At 71.9% G+C, this 24,669-nt stretch overlaps 1 protein-coding gene across 1 annotated transcript; it reads right to left on the bottom strand.

The window, feature by feature from the left end:
• Positions 1-3,441: 3,441 nt before the first annotated feature.
• On the bottom strand, positions 3,442-10,114 carry CSRNP2 (cysteine and serine rich nuclear protein 2). Its single transcript, XM_054177354.1, has 4 exons — positions 9,961-10,114; positions 8,300-8,559; positions 5,295-5,591; positions 3,442-4,311 (listed from the first exon to the last, which is right to left on the bottom strand). The coding sequence occupies exons 1-4, from the start codon at positions 10,112-10,114 to the stop codon at positions 3,442-3,444; spliced, it is 1,581 nt and encodes a 526-aa protein (XP_054033329.1).
• Between the last annotated feature and the right edge of the window lie 14,555 nt (positions 10,115-24,669).

Raw genomic sequence — 24,669 nt, 5'->3', positions numbered from 1 at the left:
GCAGCTAGGGAGCCCAGAGCTGGCCCCAGGCCTCCTTCTCCAGGTGGGGCAGAGCAGAGGGGCAGCAGCACCTCCCTTGCCCTGCTGGCCACACTCCTCTGGCTGCCCCCAGGGCAGGTTGCTGGCTCCCTCCCTGTGCCCCAGCCCCGCCGGCTCCTGCTGCCTGCAGCTGCTCCCCAGCAGGGTTTGCTCCTCCCCAGGGGCAGGGCCCTGCTGTTGCCCTTCAGGAGGTTCCTCTCCCGCAGCTCTCCCTGAGCCCTGCCCTCCCCCGGCAGCCTTTTCCCCACCCCCTGCCCCGGGGGGCTGCCCCGGGCGGCTCTGCCCTCCCGCGGTCCGGCTGGGAGCACTGCGTTTATTTGTACACTTAAATATCCTCTTTAAATACAGCGAGAGGGCCCCGGGAGGGGCGGGGGGGGAGGGGAAGCGGGGGGCAAGGTAAAACCTCAACCCCAAGGCCTGGAGAAGCTTTGGATTCACACTGGAGGAGGAGACCCAAAGGGGCCGGAGCCTGGCACCGGGGAGGGCAGCGCGGCCACGGCCTGGCCCCTGCGGCCCCACGGACAGCGGCTGGGGGCATGGCCCCCCCCGGCCCCATGGACAGCGGCTGTGCCCCCCGGCCCCTGCAGCACCAGGGACAGCAGCTGTGCCCCCCCCGGCCCCTGCAGCACCATGGACAGCAGCTGTGCCCCCCGGCCCCTGCAGCACCATGGACAGCAGCTGTGCCCCCCGGCCCCTGCAGCACCATGGACAGCAGCTGTGCCCCCCGGGCCCTGCAGCACCAGGGACAGCAGCTGTGCCCCCCGGGCCCTGCAGCACCATGGACAGCAGCTGTGCCCCCCGGGCCCTGCAGCACCAGGGACAGCAGCTGTGCCCCCCCCGGCCCCTGCAGCACCATGGACAGCAGCTGTGCCCCCCGGGCCCTGCAGCACCAGGGACAGCAGCTGTGCCCCCCCCGGCCCCTGCAGCACCAGGGACAGCGGCTGTGCCCCCCGGCCCCTGCAGCACCAGGGACAGCGGCTGTGCCCCCCGGGCCCTGCAGCACCAGGGACAGCAGCTATGCCCCCCCCGGCCCCTGCAGCACCATGGACAGCAGCTGTGCCCCCCGGGCCCTGCAGCACCAGGGACAGCAGCTGTGCCCCCCCCGGCCCCTGCAGCACCAGGGACAGCGGCTGTGCCCCCCGGCCCCTGCAGCACCAGGGACAGCGGCTGTGCCCCCCGGGCCCTGCAGCACCAGGGACAGCGGCTGTGCCCCCCGGCCCCTGCAGCACCAGGGACAGCAGCTGTGCCCCCCGGGCCCTGCAGCACCAGGGACAGCGGCTGTGCCCCCCAGGCCCTGCAGCACCAGGGACAGCGGCTGTGCCCCCCGGGCCCTGCAGCACCAGGGACAGCGGCGGGGGCGCGGCAGGGGGCAGCCAGCCTGGCAGCAGCGGCGGTGCCAGCCGGGGCTGGCCAGGAGGCAGAATCGCTTCGCGGCACTGCTGGGTGAGCGCTCAGTGAATGCTTTGGGCTGGAGGCCTCCCAAGGGGATCAACCCAACCCCACCCGGGGCACCAAACCACGGCCCCGAGGGCCATGGGCACCGCGCCTCAGGGATGGGGACTCCACCACCTCCCTGGGCAGCCTGTGCCAGGCCTGAGCGCCCTTGCAGGGCAGAAATTGTTCCTCGTGGGCAACCTGAGCAGCCCCTGGCACCGTTTCAGGCCTTAAGTGGAGGATCTGAGTCAGTTCTCTTCAGTCCTTCGCAGGGATGGAGCTTGTGGCCTCCCCAGCCTCAACCCGCTCACGGACGGAGCCTCCACACTCACACCTCCCCCCGCCCCCAGGCGGGTCCGACCTGGCTGCGGTGCCAAGGCCTGGACGTGGGGCTGGGGAGGGAGCGAAGCCTCCTTGGGCCGCGCAAAGCAGCAGGAAGCAGCAGGAACTCCGCCGGCGTTCAGCCCCCGCCGGCTCCCCCCGCGGCTCCGCTTCTTGAGGGAGCTGCGACCCCCCCCCGGGACCAACCGGGGCAGGGCAGGGAGGGGAGGGGGCATCAGCTGCGAGCATCCAGCAGGGGTAAGGCTTCCTTCCTCCCGGGATTAGCCCTTGTGTGCCCAGGGAGAGCTGCTGCCAGGATCGGTGCCAGCTGCTGACTTGCCCCAAGCCCCTCCCGCTGTGGACATGAAAGCAGCTCCCGCCCCTCCCCCGCGTCCCCTCCCCAAGCCAGGGGCGGCGGCCCCGGGGCTCTGGGACGGCCCCAAGGGCTTGGCCCAGCGAGGAGGGCAGGAGGGGGCAGCAGCAGGAGGGTTAAGGCTCAGCTGGAGCTGCAGGGGAGCAGCACGGGGGGTGGGGTTAAACCCCTCCGAGCCGGAGGAGGGCACTGCCAGGGGCACCAGAGAGGCCTGAAGCCACCGAAGCCTTCCTCAGGCCAGTTCCCCACCCCCAGTTTCCCTGCTCTCCAGCTGGGACGTTTCAGCGTCCCCTGAGCTGCAGGGGGCTGCGCTGGGCCGACCCCCGCGGGTCCCCCCCCTCCTCCTGAGGCTCTCCAGCGACCCTCACCCAGCCCCCGGCGAGCGCTGGGCTGCGGGGGGGCTGCGCGCCCGGGGCTGGCAGGAGGCTGGAGCTGGAGAGGAGGCAAAAGCTGCTGGGGAGGGGGAAGGGCAGCCCCAGAAGGGTGTTCCCCCCCCGAATGCACCAGAAAGACCCTCGGAGGGGCTGCTTTGGGCAGCAGGCAAAAGGAGAGGAGCCGCTGGGGGAGGCTGAGGAGCAGGGAAGAGCTTCTGCTGCCTGGCCAGGAGGCTCTGGACGGCTCCTGGAGGGCAGCACAGGGACAGACAGACAGAGCTCCGCAGCACGGCTGTGCCGCGGCCCCCCCGGGCTCAAACTCCTCCAGTCCGGCGGGGGTTAAAGCTCCCCAGGGCTCCCCGGAGCGCTCCGGGGCTGCGCTCTCTCCTCTGTGCAATCAGAGCCTGCCCAGCTCCCCGCTGGGGCCAGCCTGGGCCCCGGCTGCAGCAGGAGAGCATCACCCGGGCTGGGCTGGGCCGGGCCGAGCTGGGCTGGGCCGGGCCGCGCCTGGGGAGCATCCAGCGAGGAAGGAAGGGAAAAAAGGGCAAAAAAAGCCCAAAAGGGCTTTTTCCCTTAAAGCCCAAAGAGGGTTGGAGGTGCCCTGGCAGCCCGGGGCTGTGCTGGGGGCAGCTGAGGGGGCGAAGGATGAGCGAGGAGGAGCTGCTGTGGCACACAGCTGTGGTGTGTCCCCACGCGTGGGTGCCGCCCGAGCAGCCCCCGGCAGCAGCTGGGCCGAGGGCAGCAAAGAGCCAGAGGCTGCCAGAGGCTGCAGAGGAGGAGCAGCCCCGAGGCCCACCACCCCCTCCCCCCCCCCCCGTGTCCCCGCCCCCGGCCGCGGCCGCCCCACACAAAACCATTGTCAATAAATAAAGAGCTGCGGGGGAGGGACCCCCGCGACCCTCAGACCGGCAGGATGGGCCCCGGAGAGTGCCCCTCGGGGCAGGGCGGCTCCGGGGCTGGCTCCGCCGGCTGGGAGGGGCTGCGGGGGGCGGCGGCCGCTACCTTCTCCGGGGCCGAGGGAGGGGGTCTGGGGGCTTCCCCCTCGCTCGCAGCTCGGCTGCAGGGCACGGGGAGGGCTCCGGGGCCCTTCTCCGGAGGACAGGGGCACGGCGCCGGCGGCTCGGCCGGGCAGGGGCACGGTGCCTGTGGCACTACCGGGCAGGGGCACGGCCCCGGCGGCTCGGCCGGGCTGCCCTCGGCCTTGGCAGGCGGCGCCGGGCGCGGCTCCAGCTGGTAGTAGAGCACGGCGCCATCGTTCAGGTAGGGGTCGCTGCCCCCCGGCGGCGCCGGCGGCTCCGAGCCCTCGGCGAAGCAGAGCACGGAGGAGCCCGGGGGCAGCTGCGCCTGGATGAGGATGGGGGCGGCCAGGGCCGGGCACAGCCCCTCGGGCACGGCCAGCGGCTCCTGCAGGATGCAGACCCCCAGGCCCTCCACGCCGGAGCCGCTGCTGGAGTCTTCCTCGGCCTTCAGCCTCTCCAGCTCCTCGGCGCTCTGCAGGTGCAGCACTGCCGACTCGTTCTCGGCCATGAACTCCTGGAAGTCCTGGGTCTCGGCCGCCTGCGGCCCCGGCCAGGCGCCGCCGGGCGGCAGCGCCGCCGCCTCCTGCTCGGGGGCCGGGGGGCGGCCGCCCTGGCGCTTGCTCTCCAGCTCCAGCTTCATGATGGTGTGCAGGTAGTGAGTCCGCACCCGCAGGGGGTTGAATTCGATCCGCCCGGAGGCGTTGCCGCAGCCGTCGCGGGAGCAGCCGCAGGGGAAGGACATTCGGTCCACCTGCGGCGACACAGCTCGGGCAGCCCCGGCGGGCAGGGAGGGCTCCTGCCGCAGCCCCAACGGCAGAGGCACGGCGCGGGGGGAGGGGCGGAAGGGACCTCCGGGCGCCCGGGAGCGCAGCGGGGGGGGTTGGAAGCTCTCCCGGCAAGGAGACTGCACAGCCTCTGCGGGCAGCCTGCCCCAGGGAGCTTCCTTCAGCTGGATCCTCCCCTGTGCCCTCTGCCCCTTGGCCTGGCCCCGGCCCCCTGCCACCCACCCCCGCAGTACTGATCAGCATCGATCAGATCCCCCTCAGGCTGCTCCTGCCCAGACCAAAGCGCTCCAAGCCCTCAGCCGGCCCTCGGCAGGGGGTGCAGTGCCCTCGGGGGGGGTGCAGTGCCCTCGGCAGGGGGTGCAGTGCCCTCGGGGGGGGGGTGCAGTGCCCTCGGCAGGGGTTGCAGTGCCCTCGGGGGGGGGTGCAGTGCCCTCGGCAGGGGTTGCAGTGCCCTCGGGGGGGGTGCAGTGCCCTCGGCAGGGGTTGCAGTGCCCTCGGGGGGGGTGCAGTGCCCTCGGCGGGGGGTGCAGTGCCCTCGGGGGGGGGGTGCAGTGCCCTCGGGGGGGGGTGCAGTGCCCTCGGGGGGGGGGGTGCAGTGCCCTCGGGGGGGGTGCAGTGCCCTCGGGGGGGGGGTGCAGTGCCCTCCGCAGGGGGTGCAGTGCCCTCGGGGGGGGTGCAGTGCCCTCGGGGGGGGGTGCAGTGCCCTCGGCAGGGGGTGCAGTGCCCTCGGGGGGGGTGCAGTGCCCTCGGGGGGGGGTGCAGTGCCCTCGGCAGGGGGTGCAGTGCCCTCGGGGGGGGTGCAGTGCCCTCGGCAGGGGGTGCAGTGCCCTCGGGGGGGGGTGCAGTGCCCTCGGGGGGGGTGCAGTGCCCTCGGCAGGGGGTGCAGTGCCCTCGGCAGGGGGTGCAGCGCCCTCGGGGGACTCCCCCCGCTGCCCTCCCCTGCCCTCACCTGGCACTTGATGCCGGCCTGGCTGCAGGCGCAGGCCTGGGGGTCGCAGTAGAGGCGGCAGTGGCAGCCGCACTCCTCGCGGGACAGCCGGATCGCCCTCAGCTCCTGCTTCTCCTCGGCGTCGATGCGCTGCACGCCGGCAGCCCGCAGCAGCGCTCGGCGCCGCTTGGTGGGCAGCGGCTGCAGGAAGAAGCAGTCGTCCACCTCCACCCCCTCCACGTCGATGTCGTCGTCAGAGACATCCTCCAGGGTCAGCCCCTCCGCCTCCTGCGACGCCACCGTCCCGTTCCGGGTCAGCTGCGGGGGGCGGGGGGCGTCAGCAGGCCCTGCCCGGGGGGAGCCGAGCCGCCCAGGGGGCACCGGGCCCGCCCAGGGGGCACCGGGCCCGCCCAGCGGCGGGGAGGGGGTGAGGAGGTAGGGTCAGAGCCTGCCCGGGGGGCACACAGCCCTGGAGGGGGTGGGGAGGTAGGGCCAGAGCCTGCCCGGGGGGCACACAGCCCTGGAGGGGGTGGGGAGGTAGGGTCAGAGCCTGCCCGGGGGGCACACAGCCCTGGAGGGGGTGGGGAGGTAGGGTCAGAGCCTGCCCACCAGAGCCCAGAGCCCAAAACGCTTTCCCCCTTCCCTCTCTCCCTCCTCCCTCTTCCCTCCTCCCCCTGAGGCTCCCAGGGCAGAGGAGCTGCAGAGCTGCCCCTGGGGGCAGCAGGACTGGGGGCAGCCAGGGGCCAGGACTGCATCCTGCAGCAAGGCTTCACCTCCCTGCTCTGAGCCCTGCCAGCCTGCCCCCCGCTCCCTGGCACCCCCAAAGCCTGGCACTGGGGGCCAAGGAGGCTGGGGGGTGGCTTTGTGCCCCTGTGCCCAGGGCAGGCTGCCACAGCAGCACCTCCAGGGCACCCAGCTGGGCAGAGAGAGCCCAGCCTGTGGGCACAGTCCCAGCCTGTGGGCACAGACCCTGCTGTGCCCCTGCTGTGGGCAGGGTTGGGCTCTGAGGGTCACCCCCAGCCCTGTCCCCAGGGCCAGGAGCAGCTTCCCCACCCTGCCCCGGGGGGGCCTGGGGCCTGTCCCTGCTGTGCCTCATCAGAGCCTCTGGGGAGGTTCTGCTGTGCCCTGCAGGGCTGTGCCCAGCTCTGGGCTCTCCCCACCCCCCAGGCCATGCATGCAGGGGGTGGGGGGGTAGGGGGGTGTTTGCTGTCCTCCCTCCCCCCAGGGTCTGAGCCTCCTCCCGAGGGGCTGAGCCCCCTCCTCTCAGGGTCTGAGCCTCCTCCCGAGGGGCTGAGCCCCCTCCTCTCAGGGTCTGAGCCCCCTCCCCAGGGTCTGAGCCCCCTCCCCTCAGGGTCTGAGCTCCCTCCCCTCAGGGTCTGAGCCCCCTCCCCTCAGGGTCTGAGCCCCCTCCCCTCAGGGTCTGAGCCTCCTCCTCAGGGGCTGAGCCTCCTCCCCAGGGTCTGAGCCTCCTCCCCAGGGGCTGAGCCTCCTCCTCAGGGTCTGAGCCTCCTCCCCAGGGTCTGAGCCCCCTCCCCTCAGGGTCTGAGCCCCCTCCCCTCAGGGTCTGAGCCTCCTCCTCAGGGTCTGAGCCTCCTCCCCAGGGGCTGAGCCTCCTCCCCAGGGTCTGAGCCTCCTCCCCAGGGTCTGAGCCTCTTCCCCAGGGTCTGAGCCTCTTCCCCAGGGTCTGAGCCCCCTCCCCTCAGGGTCTGAGCCCCCTCCTCAGGGTCTGAGCCTCCTCCCCAGGGGCTGAGCCCCCTCCCCCCACGGACTGAGCCCCCTCCTCAGGGGCTGAGCCCCCTCCCCTCAGGGTCTGAGCTCCCTCCCCAGGGTCTGAGCCCCTTCCCCCCACGGACTGAGCCCCCTCCTCAGGGTCTGAGCCCCCTCCCCCCACAGACTGAGCCCCCTCCCCAGGGGCTGAGCCTCCTCCCCAGGGTCTGAGCCCCCTCCTCCCCAGGGGCTGAGCCCCCTCCTCAGGGTCTGAGCCCCCTCCCCAGGGTCTGAGCCCCCTCCCCAGGGGCTGAGCCCCCTCCCCTCAGGGTCTGAGCTCCCTCCCCTCAGGGTCTGAGCTCCCTCCCCAGGGTCTGAGCCCCCTCCCCCCACGGACTGAGCCCCCTCCTCAGGGTCTGAGCCCCCTCCCCAGGGGCTGAGCCCCCTCCCCTCAGGGTCTGAGCTCCCTCCCCTCAGGGTCTGAGCTCCCTCCCCAGGGTCTGAGCCCCCTCCCCCCACGGACTGAGCCCCCTCCCCAGGGTCTGAGCCCCCTCCCCAGGGGCTGAGCCCCCTCCCCTCAGGGTCTGAGCTCCCTCCCCTCAGGGTCTGAGCTCCCTCCCCAGGGTCTGAGCCCCCTCCCCCCACGGACTGAGCCCCCTCCCCAGGGTCTGAGCCCCCTCCCCAGGGGCTGAGCCCCCTCCCCTCAGGGTCTGAGCTCCCTCCCCTCAGGGTCTGAGCCTCCTCCCCAGGGGCTGAGCCCCCTCCCCCCACGGACTGAGCCCCCTCCTCAGGGGCTGAGCCCCCTCCCCTCAGGGTCTGAGCTCCCTCCCCAGGGTCTGAGCCCCTTCCCCCCACGGACTGAGCCCCCTCCTCAGGGTCTGAGCCCCCTCCCCCCACAGACTGAGCCCCCTCCCCAGGGGCTGAGCCTCCTCCCCAGGGTCTGAGCCCCCTCCTCCCCAGGGGCTGAGCCCCCTCCTCAGGGTCTGAGCCCCCTCCCCAGGGTCTGAGCCCCCTCCCCTCAGGGTCTGAGCTCCCTCCCCTCAGGGTCTGAGCTCCCTCCCCAGGGTCTGAGCCCCCTCCCCCCACGGACTGAGCCCCCTCCTCAGGGTCTGAGCCCCTTCCCCCCACAGACTGAGCCCCCTCCCCAGGGTCTGAGCCCCCTCCCCAGGGGCTGAGCCCCCTCCTCCCCAGGGTCTGAGCCCCCTCCCCAGGGGCTGAGCCCCCTCCCCCCACGGACTGAGCCCCCTCCCCAGGGGCTGAGCCCCCCTCCCCAGGGGCTGAGCCCCCCGCCCCGGGCCCGAGCCCCCCGCCCCGGGCACCTTCATCTTGCGCGCGCGCAGCTTCTCCTGCCGCAGGTGCTGGCGCAGCAGCTGCCGGTGGTGCCCCTGCTGCTCGCGGGCGAACTCGCAGAGGGTGTAGCTGCGCACGGAGCTGTGCCTGGGGGCCATGCCCAGCGAGCTGCCGCCCTGGCTGGGCACGCTGGTGAAGCCCTGCCGCCGCGAGAAGTAGTACACCGTCACCTGGTCGAAGCGGACGCTCTTCCTGCCCAGCCGCTTCTGCCGCTTCAGGATGGAGGGGGCTGCGGGGGGGCAGGGGGCTCAGGGGCGCGGGAAGCCTCCTCGGGAGCGCCCCCAGACCCATCCAGACCCCCCCAGACCCCTCCTGCCTGCCCGGGGGGGGGGCTCAGAGAGTTTGCAGGGGGCGGCAAGCCAGGGAAGGCTCTTCCTGCGCAGCCGCTTCAGGATGGAGGGGGCTGCGGGGGGCACACGGGGGAGGGGGCTCTGAGGGGCACAGAAACATCCTCAGGAGCACCCCAAGACCCCCAGACCCCTCCAGCCTGCCTGGGGGGGGGCTCAGTGAGTTTGCAGGGGGCAGCAAGCCAGGAAAGCCTCTTCCTGCCCAGCTGCTTCTGCTGCTTCAGGATGGACACAGGATGCCCCTGGCTGCAGGGGCACACAGGGGAGGGGGCTCTGAGGGGCACAGATAACCTCCTCAAGAGCACCCCCAGATCCCCAGACCCCTCCTGCCTGCCCGGGGGGGCTCAGAGAGTTTGCAGGGGGCAGCAAGCTGGGGGCAGAGCTGAGCTGGTGGAGGGTAGGAGGGGTCTGCAGGGGGGACCTTGCCAGGCTGGGCAGGTGGGCAGATGGAGGGGGCTGCAGGGGCACACAGGGGAGGGGGCTCTGAGGGGCGCAGAAACGTCCTCAGGAGCACCCCCAGACCCCTCCTGAGAAGACCTGGAGCTGCTGGAGAGGCTCCAGAGGAGGCCACCAAGATGAGCAGAGGCTGCAGAGCCTCCCCTGAGGGCCCAGGCTGGGAGGGCTGGAGCCTGGGGAAGGCTGCAGGGAGAGCTCAGAGCAGCTGCCAGGGCCTGAAGAGGCTCCAGGAGAGCTGGGGAGGGAGCTGGGACCAGGGCTGGGGGTGGCAGGGTGAGGGAGGATGGATTGGAGCTGGGAGAGGAAAGGTTGAGGCTGCAGAGGAAGAAGAAGTTCTTGGCAGGGACAGCTGGGGAGAGCCTGGCACAGGCTACCCAGGGAGGCTGTGGCTGCCTCCTGCCTGGAGGTGCTCAGGGCCAGGCTGGATGAGGCCAGGGGTAGCCTGCAGGGGCCTGGGGCAGCCTGGGCAGGGGCTGGGGGCAGCCCGGGGGCAGCCTGGGCAGGGGCAGGGGGCAGCCCGGGGGCAGCCTGGGCAGGGGGCAGCCCGGGCAGGGGCCGGGGGCAGCCCGGGGGGCAGATCGGGCAGGGGCCGGGGGCAGCCCGGGGTCAGATCGGGCAGGGGCTGGGGGCAGCCCAGGGTCAGATCGGGCAGGGGCTGGGGGCAGCCCGGGGTCAGATCGGGCAGGGGCTGGGGGCAGCCCGGGCAGGGGGCAGCCCGCGGGGGCCGGGGGCAGCCCGCGGGGCAGATCGGGCAGGGGCAGGGGGCAGCCTGGGCAGGGGGCAGCCCGCGGGGCAGATCGGGCAGGGGCCGGGGCCGGGGCACTCACGGCTGCAGGCGGCGGCGCCGCACCGGGGGACGCTGTCGCAGCTGTCGCCGCTGTCGCTGTTGGACACTTCCTCATCGTCCGAGCGGGAGCCCTGCGAGCCCAGCTCCGCCTCCTCCAACCTCCTCTTGAGGCCTCCGCTCGCCACGGCGGCCATCGGGGCCCGCTGGGCATGGGGGGCGCTGCCGGCGGGGAGGGGCCGGGGGGCACCGGCGCGGCCCCGGCGCTGCCCTGCGGGGGGGCGAGAGGCTGTCGGCGGCTCCCGGAGAGCCTCCCCCGGAGCCCGGCCCCGGCGCTGCCCCGCGGCACGGGGGGGGCCGCACGAGGTCCCCCAGCGACCCTCGCCCCCGCCCCGGCGGTGGGCACGGGGCGCCGGAGCCCCCCCGGCACGGGCACCGCACCCGCGCCCCTCGCTGCCCCCCGGCACCAGAGCCCAGCCTGGCCGCAGCCTCCTCCCGGGCCCCCGAGCGGCGCTGCCCAGGGGCTGGGGGCGAGGGGCAGGGGCCAGACCCTGCTGGGTGGTGCCCAGGGACGGGGCAGGGGCAGGGGGCACAGACTGGCACCCAGGAGGCTCCACAGAGTCAGCCCCGGTGCAGAGCTCCCAGCTGCTGGAGCCCCCCCGGCGCTCCCCAGCCCTCCCCTGGCCCCCTGCAGCTGGGGAGCACAGAGCTGGCCCCAGGCCTCCAGCTGAACCTCCCCTGCGCTGCTGCCCGCCCTGGGGCACCCCGGGAGCCCTGGGGCGCCCTGGGGCACCCCTGGGCCCTGTTTGCCCTCTTCCCCTCCAGCCAACCTCTCCTGTTCTAAGCCCACTTGGAACTGAGTTGCCAGGAGCTGGCAGCAGCTGTGCCAGGGCAGTGCCCGGCCCGGGGAGGCCATGGGGCAGTGCCCGGCCCGGGGAGGCCATGGGGCAGTGCCCGGCCCGGGGAGGCCATGGGGCATCCCCACAGCCTGGCGGCTGGAGGGGAAGGGAGGCTCAGGCCCCAGACCCCCCCCAGGCTCAGACCCCAGGCTCCCCCAGGCTCAGACCCCAGGCTCCCCCAGGCTCAGACCCCCAGGCTCCCCCAGGCTCAGACCCCAGGCTCAGACCCCAGGCTCAGACCCCAGACTCCCCCAGGCTCAGCCCCCCCCAGGCCAAGAGGGTCCTTTGGGAAGGGCTCTGGGGGCTGCTCCCTGCCCAGGCTGTGCCCCTGGCACTGATCTCACTTCTGGGCTCTGGGGGGGGGCAGGGCCCAGGGGTGGTGCTGGGCACCATGCCCCCAGCCCCAGCTGCTGCCAGCCCCTGCTGCCCCCCTGCCCCCTCCCCAGCCTGCCTCTCCCTGGGGCCCCCCTGGGGCTCTGCTGTGGCCTCCCAGGGGCTTGGGACCCGAACCAGAGCCCTTCTGCCATGCTCTGGGGGCCAGGGGGGGGTCCCTGCACCACCAGCTGTGAGCCTGGGGGGGTCCAGGGGGTCCCCCTGAGCCTGGAGGTGAAGTGAGGCTGGGGAGAGCCTGGCACAGGCTGCCCAGGGAGGCTGTGGCTGCCTCCTGCCTGGGGGTGCTCAGGGCCAGGCTGGATGAGGCCCTGAGCAGCCCGGGGGGGGGCGGAGGGGTCCCTGCCCGTGGCAGGGGGCTGGGGCCAGGGGGATCTGGGGGGCCCCCCCCAGCCCAACCCATCCTGGCTCCGTGCCAGCTGCCTGCCCCTACCCTCACCAGGGCCTGTGCCAGGCAGCCTGGGGGCAAGGCCAGGAGCTCTGCTGGGGGCTTCACCCTGGGGGGGCCTTGGGAGCCCCCCAGCATCCCGGGGGTGCTGGGCACCTCCCAAGGGCTCTGCAGCACTGCTGGGGGGGCACAGGGGGCTGCAGCCTGGCTCCTGCCTTGCCTGCCCCCTGGCACCTTCCCAGGAGGGGCAGAGGGCTCCCCCCTGGGTGCCAGGAGCTGTGCCAAGGCAGGCCTGGGCTGCAGCCCTGGTGTCCTGCTGCTGAGCCTGGCGGCCTCTGCCTGTGCCAACCTTGGCAGCCCTGGTGCCCTGCTGCTGAGCCTGGCAGCCTCTCCCTGTGCCAACCTTGGCAGCCCTGGTGCCCTGCTGCTGAGCCTGGCGGCCTCTGCCTGTGCCAACCTTGGCAGCCCTGGTGCCCTGCTGCTGAGCCTGGCGGCCTCTGCCTGTGCCAACCTTGGCAGCCCTGGTGCCCTGCTGCTGAGCCTGGCAGCCTCTGCCTGTGCCAACCTTGGCAGCCCTGGTGCCCTGCTGCTGAGCCTGGCGGCCTCTGCCTGTGCCAACCTTGGCAGCCCTGGTGCCCTGCTGCTGAGCCTGGCAGCCTCTGCCTGTGCCAACCTTGACAGCCCTGGTGCCCTGCTGCTGAGCCTGGCAGCCTCTCCCTGTGCCAACCTTGGCAGCCCTGGTGCCCTGCTGCTGAGCCTGGCAGCCTCTGCCTGTGCCAACCTTGGCAGCCCTGGTGCCCTGCTGCTGAGCCTGGCGGCCTCTGCCTGTGCCAACCTTGGCAGCCCTGGTGCCCTGCTGCTGAGCCTGGCAGCCCCTCCCTGTGCCAACCTTGGCAGCCCTAGTGCCCTGCTGCTGAGCCTGGCAGCCTCTCCCTGTGCCAACCTTGGCAGCCCTGGTGCCCTGCTGCTGAGCCTGGCAGCCTCTCCCTGTGCCAACCTTGGCAGCCCTGGTGCCCTGCTGCTGAGCCTGGCAACCTCTGCCTGTGCCAACCTTGGCAGCCCTGGTGCCCTGCTACTGAGCCTGGCAGCCCCTCCCTGTGCCAACCTTGGCAGCCCTGGTGCCCTGCTGCTGAGCCTGGCAGCCTCTGCCTGTGCCAACCTTGGCAGCCCTGGTGCCCTGCTGCTGAGCCTGGCAGCCTCTGCCTGTGCCAACCTTGGCAGCCCTGGTGCCCTGCTGCTGAGCCTGGCAGCCTCTGCCTGTGCCAACCTTGGCAGCCCTGGTGCCCTGCTGCTGAGCCTGGCAGCCTCTCCCTGTGCCAACCTTGGCAGCCCTGGTGCCCTGCTGCTGAGCCTGGCAGCCTTTGCCTGTGCCAACCTTGGCAGCCCTGGTGCCCTGCTGCTGAGCCTGGCAGCCTTTGCCTGTGCCAACCTTGGCAGCCCTGGTGCCCTGCTGCTGAGCCTGGCAGCCTCTGCCTGTGCCAACCTTGGCAGCCCTGGTGCCCTGCTGCTGAGCCTGGCAGCCCCTCCCTGTGCCAACCTTGGCAGCCCTGGTGCCCTGCTGCTGAGCCTGGCAGCCCCTCCCTGTGCCAACCTTGGCAGCCCTGGTGCCCTGCTGCTGAGCCTGGCAGCCTCTGCCTGTGCCAACCTTGGCAGCCCTGGTGCCCTGCTGCTGAGCCTGGCAACCTCTGCCTGTGCCAACCTTGGCAGCCCTGGTGCCCTGCTGCTAAGCCTGGCAGCCTCTGCCTGTGCCAACCTTGGCAGCCCTGGTGCCCTGCTGCTGAGCCTGGCAGCCCCTCCCTGTGCCAACCTTGGCAGCCCTGGTGCCCTGCTGCTGAGCCTGGCAGCCTTTGCCTGTGCCAACCTTGGCAGCCCTGGTGCCCTGCTGCTGAGCCTGGCAGCCTTTGCCTGTGCCAACCTTGGCAGCCCTGGTGCCCTGCTGCTGAGCCTGGCAGCCTCTGCCTGTGCCAACCTTGGCAGCCCTGGTGCCCTGCTGCTGAGCCTGGCAGCCTCTGCCTGTGCCAACCTTGGCAGCCCTGGTGCCCTGCTGCTGAGCCTGGCAGCCCCTCCCTGTGCCAACCTTGGCAGCCCTGGTGCCCTGCTGCTGAGCCTGGCGGCCTCTGCCTGTGCCAACCTTGGCAGCCCTGGTGCCCTGCTGCTGAGCCTGGCAGCCCCTCCCTGTGCCAACCTTGGCAGCCCTAGTGCCCTGCTGCTGAGCCTGGCAGCCTCTCCCTGTGCCAACCTTGGCAGCCCTGGTGCCCTGCTGCTGAGCCTGGCAGCCCCTCCCTGTGCCAACCTTGGCAGCCCTGGTGCCCTGCTGCTGAGCCTGGCAGCCTCTGCCTGTGCCAACCTTGGCAGCCCTGGTGCCCTGCTGCTGAGCCTGGCAGCCTCTGCCTGTGCCAACCTTGGCAGCCCTGGTGCCCTGCTGCTAAGCCTGGCAGCCTCTGCCTGTGCCAACCTTGGCAGCCCTGGTGCCCTGCTGCTGAGCCTGGCAGCCCCTCCCTGTGCCAACCTTGGCAGCCCTGGTGCCCTGCTGCTGAGCCTGGCAGCCTTTGCCTGTGCCAACCTTGGCAGCCCTGGTGCCCTGCTGCTGAGCCTGGCAGCCTCTGCCTGTGCCAACCTTGGCAGCCCTGGTGCCCTGCTGCTGAGCCTGGCAGCCTCTCCCTGTGCCAACCTTGGCAGCCCTGGTGCCCTGCTGCTGAGCCTGGCAGCCCCTCCCTGTGCCAACCTTGGCAGCCCTGGTGCCCTGCTGCTGAGCCTGGCAGCCTTTGCCTGTGCCAACCTTGGCAGCCCTGGTGCCCTGCTGCTGAGCCTGGCAGCCTCTGCCTGTGCCAACCTTGGCAGCCCTGGTGCCCTGCTGCTGAGCCTGGCAGCCCCTCCCTGTGCCAACCTTGGCAGCCCTGGTGCCCTGCAGCTGAGCCTGGCAGCCTCTGCCTGTGCCAACCTTGGCAGCCCTGGTGCCCTGCTGCTGAGCCTGGCAGCCTTTGCCTGTGCCAACCTTGGCAGCCCTGGTGCCCTGCTGCTGAGCCTGGCAGCCTTTGCCTGTGCCAACCTTGGCAGCCCTGGTGCCCTGCTGCTGAGCCTGGCAGCCTTTGCCTGTGCCAACCTTGGCAGCCCTGGTGCCCTGCTGCTGAGCCTGGCAGCCTTTGCCTGTGCCAACCTTGGCAGCCCTGGTGCCCTGCTGCTGAGCCTGGCAGCCTCTCCCTGTGCCAACCTTGGCAGCCCTGGTGCCCTGCTGCTGAGCCTGGCAGCCTCTGCCTGTGCCAACCCTGGCATCCCTCCTCAAGCCATCCCCAGCCTCTCCCTGCCCCACAGCTCCCTTCTGGGCACCTCTAGGGGCCCTGGGAGGCTTTGCCAGGCTCCACTCCTGGCTCTGCCTCCCACAGGAGGCCTTCAGCCTGCCCTGCAGGGGGGCAGCAGCCTGTGCCAGGGCAGCAGATGGCAGCAGATGGCAGCAGGAAGCCTCCAGGGCTGAGCTTTGGCAGCCACAACCTCTGCAGGATGCTCAGAGAGGATCCTCCAGAGCCAGGCTGGCAGCTGGCACCCACAGCCCTGCCCCCTGGCTGCCCAAGCTGCTGCCCAAGGCCCAGCAGGGGCCAGGCCAGAGCAGGAGCCCCCCTGGCACACCCTGTGCCACCCTGCTGAGCCCAGCACCAGCCCAGCTCTGCCACCCCAGCTCTGCCCTCTCCTGGGCCTGCTGCCTGCTCCCATGGCAGTGCCACCCCCATGGGATGGCAGCTGGGGAGGGACCCCAAGGGGCAAGGGCTGGCACAAGGACTTCTTCACCCCTGCTGGTGCCCTTGGTGGTGCCCACACTTGTCCCTCTTGGACTTCCTCAGCTCCCTGCCAGCCCAGGGCATGCTGGAGGGTGCCCTCTGTGCCCCCCTGGGCTCTCAGCCTCCCTCTGCTGTCACCAGGCTGCTCCTGATGCCAGCATCCAGCACCAGCCCCTGGGGGCCCCATCCTGGCACTGGGTGCCAGCTGGAGCCTGACAGCCCCTGGGCAGGCCCTGGCACAGGGAGGCCACAGAGGCTGCAGGGAGGCAGGAGGGAAGCAGTGCCCTGCCTGCAGCTGGGCACAGCTCCGGGATGGGCACTCAGCACCTCCTCGAGGGCAGGCTGGGGCCCTGCTGCTCCCCCCAAGGGTGCCCAAGGGTGCCCAGGCTGCTGCCAAGCTGCTGCCCAAGTTGCTGGCCCAGCTGGTGCCCAAGCTGGTGCCAAGCTGGCGCCAAGCTGCTGCCCAAGCTGCTGCCCAAGCTGGTGCCAAGCTGCTGCCCCAGGCCCAGCAGTGAAGCTGCAGAGCAGGCTGTGAGCTGCCAGCCTGGCCTGAGGAGCACAGGGGGGGCACAGCAGCGGTGCCAACCTGCCTCTCCCCCCCAGCCACTGCTGCCACCAGGGCCCTGACTGCCCCTCAGGATCTCAGTGCCCAGAAGGGCTCCAGGAGGGGCCTGGGGGGCTGCCCGTGGGGGGCTGCCCGTGGGGGGCTGCCCCTGGGGGGCTGCCCAGCCTGCAGCTGGGAGCAGGGGTGACAGAGTCTGGCTGCTGCCAGGGCCTGGGGGCTGCTGCCAGGGCCTGGGGGCTCCCTGGGAACAGAGCCAGCAGAGCAGGAGCCCCAGGGGGGCTCAGGGTGCCCACCAGGAGCAGTCCCTGCCCACAGTGGTGCCCAGGCCGGGCACTGCCAGGCCCCGGCCGGGGCACCCCCAGGGCCGGCGCCGGAGCCACAGGCTCCTGAGGGGGAGCCCCGGGGGCTGCCCCCAGCCGCCAGGGGGCGCCCGGCCCTGGAGGGGCTCCCAAGGGTGAGGGTCCCCGAGGTGGGGGCAGGGCCGGAGGAGGCCACAGCAGCGCGGGGGGGGGCCGGGGGGGGTCAGCCTGGAGGAGGCTCCAGGGAGACCTTCTGGAGGCCTTCCCCCAGCCACAGCCTCTGTGCCCCCTGCCCCCCACCCCGGGCAGGGCTGCGGCTGGCAGCTGCCCCCCGGCTCTGCAGCAGCCTCCCTGAGCTCCCTGCTGGCACAGGCGATGCCAGCTGCAGGCTGGGCAGCCCCCCAGGGGCAGCCCCCCACGGGCAGCACCCCAGGGAAAGCCTCCCACAGGCAGCCCCCCAGGGGCAGCCCCCCACGGGCAGCACCCCACGGGCAGCACCCCACGGGCAGCCCCCCAGGGCCCTCCTGGGCACTGAGATCCTGAGGGGCAGTCAGGGCCCTGGTGGCAGCAGTGGCTGGGGGGGAGGGGCAGGTTGGCACCGCTGCTGTGCCCCCCCTGTGCTCCTCAGGCCAGGCTGGCAGCTCACAGCCTGCTCTGCAGCTTCACTGCTGGGCCTGGGGCAGCAGCTTGGCACCAGCTTGGGCAGCAGCTTAGGCACCCTTGGGCAGCAGCCTGGGCAGCAGCTTGGCACCAGCTTGGGCAGCAGCTTAGGCACCCTTGGGCAGCAGCCTGGGCAGCAGCTTGGCACCAGCTTGGGCAGCAGCTTAGGCACCCTTGGGCAGCAGCCTGGGCAGCAGCTTGGCAGCAGCTTGGGCACCCTGGGCACCCCTGGGGGGAGCAGCAGGGCCCCAGCCTGCCCTCGAGGAGGTGCTGAGTGCCCATCCCGGAGCTGTGCCCAGCTGCAGGCAGGGCACTGCTGCCCTCCTGCCTCCCTGCAGCCTCTGTGGCCTCCCTGTGCCAGGGCCTGGGGGGCTGAGCCTGGCACAGCAGCTGCAGCAGCAGGGAGCTGCAGGAGCTGCAGGGAGCTGCAGGGAGCAGCAGGGAGCTGCAGGAGGTGCAGGGAGCAGCAGGGAGCTGCAGGAGGTGCAGGGAGCTGCAGGGAGCAGCAGGGAGCTGCAGGAGGTGCAGGGAGCAGCAGGGAGCTGCAGGAGGTGCAGGGAGCAGCAGGGAGCTGCAGGAGGTGCAGGGAGCTGCAGGAGGCGCAGGGAGCTGCAGGGAGCAGCAGGGCTGAGCAGCTGCTTTGCCTCCCAGGCTGCACAGCAGCTGCAGGCTGCAGCTCCAGGGCTGAGACACAGCAGAGACAGCACAGGGGTGACCAGCACCGCCCAGCACCATCCTGCACCGCCCAGCACCGCCCAGCACCATCCTGCACCGCCCAGCACCGCCCAGCACCATCCTGCACTGCCCAGCACCATCCTGCACCGCCCAGCACCGCCCAGCACCATCCTGCACTGCCCAGCACCATCCTGCACCGCCCAGCACCATCCTGCACTGCCCAGCACCACCCTGCACCGCCCCCAGCACCACCCAGGTCCATCCTGCACTGCACCTAGCACCGCCCAGCACCATCCTGCACTGCCCCCAGCACTGCCCAGCACCATCCTGCACTGCCCAGCACCGCCCCCAGCACCACCCAGGTCCATCCTGCACTGCACCTAGCACCGCCCAGCACCATCCTGCACTGCCCCCAGCACCGCCCAGCATCATCCTGCACTGCCCAGCACCATCCTGCACCGCCCAGCACCGCACCCAGCACCACCCAGGTCCATCCTGCACTGCACCTAGCACCGCCCAGCACCATCCTGCACTGCCCCCAGCACCACCCAGCACCATCCTGCACTGCCCAGCACCATCCTGCACCGCCCAGCACCGCACCCAGCACCACCCAGGTCCATCCTGCACTGCACCTAGCACCGCCCAGCACCATCCTGCACCACCCAGCACCATCCTGCACTGCCCAGCACCGCACCCAGCACCACCCAGGTCCATCCTGCACTGCACCTAGCACCGCCCAGCACCATCCTGCACCACCCAGCACCGCACCCAGCACCACCCAGGTCCATCCTGCACTGCACCTAGCACCGCCCAGCACCATCCTGCACCACCCAGCACCATCCTGCACTGCCCAGCACCGCACCCAGCACCACCCAGGTCCATCCTGCACTGCACCTAGCACCGCCCAGCACCATCCTGCACCACCCAGCACCATCCTGCACTGCCCAGCACCGCATCCAGCACCACCCAGGTCCATCCTGCACTGCACCTAGCACCGCCCAGCACCATCCTGCACCGCCCAGCACCATCCTGCGCCACCCCCAGCACTGCCCAGCACCATCCTGCACTGCACCCAGCACCACCCAGCACCATCCTGCACCACCCCCAGCACCACCCAGCACCATCCTGCCCCCTGGGGCTGGGCTCTCCCCACAACCTCTCCCCCGGGCTCAGGGAGCAGCCCCCAGCCCGCAGCCCCCAGCCCCACCCTGGGCCCTTTGGCCACCACCACAACCAAGGCAGCAAGGTGAGGCCCCCCCAGCCCCCCCGAGGCAGGGGAGACCCCCGGGGGGCTGCTGTGGTCTCTCCTGGCTGCAGCGAGGCCCAGGCTGGGCCCAGGGCTCCTGAGCCCCCCCCAGGAGGGGCTGAGCCCAGCCCCCTCCTCCCCTCCCCGCAGGACCCTGCCCCTCGCAGCCCTCTGTCCCCCCCAGGACCCCCCCAGCAGCGACCCCTCCCCAGCCTGAGGGGGGACCAGAGCAGCCCCCCCCCGCCTGCAGCCCCTCCTCCAGACCGAGGACCCTTGGGGGGGGCACACACGACCCCCCCCTGCCCGACAGAGACTCTGGCACCCCCCCAAGGTGACCCCCCCACAAGCCCCCCCCCCCTTCCTCGCTAAGCCCCCAGGGGATGCAGCAGCTCCAAGGCCACCCCACGACCCCCACAGGAGTCCCAGAGCTCCCCCCGAGCCCCCTCCCCAAAGGGAAAGCAGTTCCCTTGCAGCCCCCCCAGGCAGAGCAGAAGGCAGAGCCCCAGCTGGGGGCCTCCGGAGTGCCCCCCCGCGGCCTCCGCCGGCCCTGCAGCGGGGGGGGCACAGCCCCCACAGCCCCCCCCGGCTGCGAGGTGCCCCCCACCCCCCACCGCCTCTGCCCCTCTGCAGGCCCCCACAAGGTTCCTGTGTCCCCTGCCAGCCCCCCCGCTAGAGACCCCCCCCAAAGGCCTCTGCATCCCCCCTGTGCCCCCCCCCAGCTCTGAGCACCCCCCAGGCCCCTGCACCCTCTGCGTCCTCAGCAGCCCCCCCAGCCCCCCAGTGCCTGCCACATGCTCCCTGTGCCCCCCACAGAAGACCCCACCCCGCCCCATGCCCTCTGACCCCCATCCCCCCTAGCCCCCTCCCCATCCCCTCTAGGTCTCCATCCCCACTAGCCCCCTCCCCATCCCCTCTAGGGCCCTCCCCATCCTTTCTAGCCCCCTCCCCATCCCCTCTAGGCCTCCATCCCCTCTAACCCCCTCTCCATCTCCTCTGCCCCCCATCCCCCTCCCCATCTCCCCTAGCCCCCTCCTCATCCCCTCTAGGCCTCCATCCCCTCTAGGGCCCTCCCCATCTCCTCTGCCCCCCAGCCCCTCTAACCCCCTCCCCATCCCCTCTAGGGCCCTCCCCATCTCCTCTGCCCCCCATCCCCCAAGCCCCCTCCCCATCCCCTCTAGGCCTCCATCTCCTCCCACCCTCTATAGGTTCCCCAGCTAGGAAAGGCCCCCAGCGCCCCCCCCCCATCCTCTCTGCGCCCCCAGCCCCTGCTGGAACTGACCCCCAGCCCCCACAGCCTCTGTGCCCCCCAGCTGCAGAAGCCCCAAGGCCACGGATGCCCTGCAGAGCCCCCCGGCCCTGAGCCCCCTCCCCACCCGCTGCAGGCCCCCGGGCTCTGAGCCCCCTCCCCATCCGCTGCAGGCCCCCGGCTCTGAGCCCCCTCCCCACCCGCTGCAGGCCCCCGGCTCTGAGCCCCCTCCCCACCCGCTGCAGGCCCCCGGGCTCTGAGCCCCCTCCCCACCCGCTGCAGGCCCCCGGCTCTGAGCCCCCTCCCCACCCGCTGCAGGCCCCCGGCTCTGAGCCCCCTCCCCACCCGCTGCAGGCCCCCGGCTCTGAGCCCCCTCCCCACCCGCTGCAGGCCCCCGGCTCTGAGCCCCCTCCCCATCGGCCACAGTCTCCCAGCTCTGAGCCCCCTCCCCCTCCCCTCCCCCCCCGCTGCAGGCCCCGCAGGCTCTGAGCCCCCTCCCCCCCCCGGGGCTGCTGCATCCTCCCTGTGCCCCCCCGCGGGGGAGAGGCCGCGCGGCCGGACCCTCTCCCCCCTCCCCCTCCCCCTCGGCACTCACCGGGGCCGGGGCGGGGCCGGGCGCGGGCGGCTCCCGGGGGCGCGCAGGGGGCTGGGGCCGCGCGCGCCGCCCCCCCGCCGCCGCCGCGCCGACAACAATGGGGCCGCGAGCGCCGCGCCGCGCCTTAAGTACCCCGCGGCCACGTGACCGCCGCGCGGCCGGCCCCGCGCCGCGCCGCCGCCGCCCCGCCCCCCCGCGCGGAGCATCACGGGAGAGAGAGTCCCGGAGGGGGCAGGGGTCGCGGCGCGCGAGGCTGGCGGGAAATGTAGTGCGGGGAGGGAGGAGGGGGCGGGGCCTGGGGGCTGCTCCCGCACCGCGCGGGAGGGGCAGAGGGCGGGGCAGGGCGGGGCGGAGCGGGGTAGGGCAGAGTGGGGTGGGGCAGGGTGAGGTGGAGCGGGGCGGGGCTGAGCAGGGCAGGGTGGGGCGGGGCAGGGCGGGGCTGAGCGGGAGGAACCTGCAGCAGGAGCCACCCCCACGGCCCCCGGGAGGGGCCCAGAGCCTGCACAGATCAGCGGCGGGGGGGCTGGGGGGGCAGGGCCCAAAGAGCCTCAGTGCGAGGGGAGAGGAGCAGCGGGGGGGGGGCACCGGGCGGGGGGGGCAAGGCGGGGTCAAGCGTGGAGGGGCCGGGTGAAGGGCATGGGGGGGTCGGGGGGGCCACGGCCTGGCCCAAACTTCCCCAGCTCAGAGCTCTGGGGGCAGCTGAGCCTGGGCAGGAGCAGCCCCGGAGCGGCGCTGCCCAGGGGCTGGGGACGAGGGGCAGGGGCCAGACCCTGCTGGGTGGTGCCCAGGGACGGGGCAGGGGGCACAGACTGGCACCCAGGAGGCTCCACAGAGTCAGCCCCGGTGCAGAGCTCCCAGCTGCTGGAGCCCAAGCAGCAGGGCTGGGCTGCACCACAGCCTGCAGCAGCACATCTGCAGCACAGCTGCAGCACCCTGGGCACCTCCGGGGCTGGGGACTCCACCACCAGCGCCCTGGGCAGCCTGGGGCCAGCCTCAGCTTCCTTGGCTGCAGCTCCAGGCCCTTTCCTCTCAGTCTTTCCCTTCTTGGCCCCAGAGCCCAACCCCCTCCGGCTCCAGGCTCCTCTCAGGCACTGGCAGGGAGCCCTCAGCCTCCTCTCCTCCAGCCTCAGCCCCCCCAGCTCCCTCAGCTGCTCCTCCCCAGCCCCCTCCCCATCTCCCTTGCCCTTCCCTGGCCCTGCTGCAGCTCTCAAAGTCACAGTCTCACAGCACCACCAAGGTTGGAAGAGACCTCAAAGCTCATCGAGTCCAAGCTGTCCCAACAGACCTCACGACCAGACCATGGCTCCAAGTGCCACATCCAATCTCCTCCTGAACACCTCCAGGGACGGTGACTCCACCACCCCCTGGGCAGCACATCCCAAAGGCGAACGACTCTCTCGGTGAAGAACTTTCTCCTTACCTCCAGCCTAAACCTCCCCTGGCACAGCTTGAGGCTGTGTCCTCTTGTTCTGCTGCTGGGGGCCTGGCAGAAGAGCCCAACCCCCATCTGGCTCCAACCTCCCTGCAGGGAGTTGCAGAGAGCAAGAAGGTCTCCCCTGAGCCTCCTCTGCTCCAGGCTAAGCAACCCCAGCTCCCTCAGCCTCTCCTCACAGGGCTGTGCCCCAGCCCCCTCCCCAGCCCTGTGCCCCAGACCCCTCCCCAGCTTTGTTGCCCTTCTCTGGCCAGGTTCAAGTCTCTCAACCTCCTTCCTGAACTGAGGAGCCCAGAGCTGGACACAGGACTCCAGGGGTGGCCTCAGCAGTGCTGAGCACAGGGCAGGATCAGCTCCCTGCTCCTGCTGCCCACACTGCTCCTGACCCAGCCCAGGCTGCCCTTGGCCTTCTTGGCCCCCTGGGCACACTGCTGCCTCCTGTTCAGCTGCTCTCCCCCACTCCCCCCAGCTCCCTCTCTGCCTGGCTGCTCTCAGCCCCTCTGCCCCCAGCCTGCAGCACTGCCTGGGGTTGCTGTGGCCAAAGTGCAGCCCCTGGCCCTGGGCCCTGCTCAGTGCCATCCTGTTGGGCTCTGCCCAGCCTGGCAAAGGTCTCTCTGCAGAGCTCTGCTCCCCTCTCCCAGCTCCACTCCTGCCCCCAGCTTGGTGCCCTCTGCAAGCTCCCTGCTGATGGACTCCATCCCCTCCTGCAGATCATCAATGAAGATATTGATCAGGCTGGGGCCCAGCACTGCTCCCTGGGGGGGGCACCCCTGGTGCCTGGCTGCCAGCTGCCTGTGGCACCATTCACCACCACCCTCTGGGCTCAGCCTCCAGCCAGTTCCTAACCCAGCTCAGAGCTGCTGCTGCCCCAGCCAGGGGCTGGCAGCTTGGCCAGGAGCTTGCTGTGGGGATGGTGTCCAAGGCCCTGCTGCAGTCCAGGCAGAGTTCATCCACAGCCTCCCCACAGCCCCCAGGAGTAGGGGACATGGAAGGAGCTCAGGTTGGAGAGGCAGGAGCTGCCCTGCCTGAATCCCTGCTGGCTGGGCCTGAGCCCTTGGCCCTCCTTCAGGTGCAGTGATTGCCCCCAGGATAATCTGCTCCATCACTTTCCCTGGCACTGAGCTCAGGCTCCAGGCCTGGAGCTTCCAGGCTCCTCCATCCGACCCTGCCTGTGGCTGGGGACCACCTTGGCCAGTTTCAGTCCCCTGGGACCTCTCCAGTGAGCCAGGGCTGGAGGCAAATGATGGAGAGCAGCTTGGCAGCTCCTCTGCCAGCTCCCTCAGCACCCTGGGATGGATCCCATCCGGCCCCATGGACTTGTGAGTGTCCAAGTGGCTCAGCAGGTCCCCAGCTAATTCCTCATGGATTTCTGGGGCATCACACTGCTCCCTGACCCCATCCCCTGCTCAGGAGGTGCTGAGCTCCTGCCCTGCTGTTAAGCACTGAGGCAGAGAAGGTGTTCAGGCCTCAGCCTTTGCCTCCTCTGCAGTCACAGAGTTCCCCTCCTGGCCCTGAGGAGCCCAAGGCTGCCCCCAGGCTGCCAGCTGTGCCCCCCCAGTGCCCAGCCCAGGGGCAGCATCCCTGCCCTGCTGCTGCTGCCCACAGCACTGCTGCTGCAGCCCAGGCTGCTGGTGGCCTCCTTGCCCCCCCGGGCCCCCCCTGGCTCCTCTCCAGCTGCTGGCACCAACCCCCCCCCAGGGCAGCTCCCAGCCCCTCTGCCCCCAGCCTGGAGCCCTCCTGGGGTGGCTGTGAGCCAGGGGCAGGTCCCAGCCCTCGCTGCCCTCCTGCCCTTGGCCTCAGCCATGGCTGCAGCCTGGCCTGGGCCCTCTGCAGAGCCTGCAGCCCCCAGCAGCTCAGCTGCCCCCCAGCTCAGTCCCATCCCAGCTCTGGCCACAGCCAGCTGATGCCTTTGGGTCTCCAGAGAGCCACATCTGGCACTGGGGAGGAAGGGACCCCCCAAGGGCATCCAGCCCAAGCCCCTGCAGGCAGCAGGGACAGCTCCAGGCTGCCCAGAGCCCTCGGTGCTGGGCACCACACAGCCACCAGCCCTGACCCAAAGCAGGGGCTGGGGCTGCCCAGCAGAGCAACTCCCACCCAGCCTGGAGCCTCAGTGCCCTGCCCCAGCTCTGAGGGCTGGGAAGGTAAAGCCCAGCCCCAGCCTGGCCCTCAGACACTCCCAGGGCCCCTCAGGGCCCCCTGAACCCGAGGAGAAACCTCCCTGGTGGGAGGCTGCTGGGGGCCTGGGGCAGGCTGCTCAGGGAGGTGCTGAAGGCTCTTCCCTGCAGAGCTTCCAACCCCCCCTGGCCCCAGGGCCAGCTGCTGGGGGGGCCCTGCTGGGGCAGGGCTTTGGGCTGGGTGAGCCACAGGGGTCCCTGCCCTGCCTGGAGCACTCCCAGCTGAGCCCCCCCGGGAGGCATTGAGCCCCCAGCCCCATCCCCTCTGCCTGGCACCTTCCTCACCTGAGGCCTCTGCCCACACCCAGCAGCACCCAGGCAGAGCTCAGCCAGGCTGTGCCCACTGCTGGGCAGCTCCAGGGCACTGCAGGGCTCAGCCTGCAGCCCCCTCCCTGCCCTGGCACTGCCAG

This window comes from Dryobates pubescens, chromosome 40 (assembly GCF_014839835.1).
Source record: "Dryobates pubescens isolate bDryPub1 chromosome 40, bDryPub1.pri, whole genome shotgun sequence".
Classification (NCBI taxonomy): Eukaryota; Metazoa; Chordata; class Aves; order Piciformes; family Picidae; genus Dryobates; species Dryobates pubescens.
The sequence above is the reverse complement of the archived record's forward strand: the minus strand, read 5'-3'. Positions and strand labels throughout refer to the sequence as shown.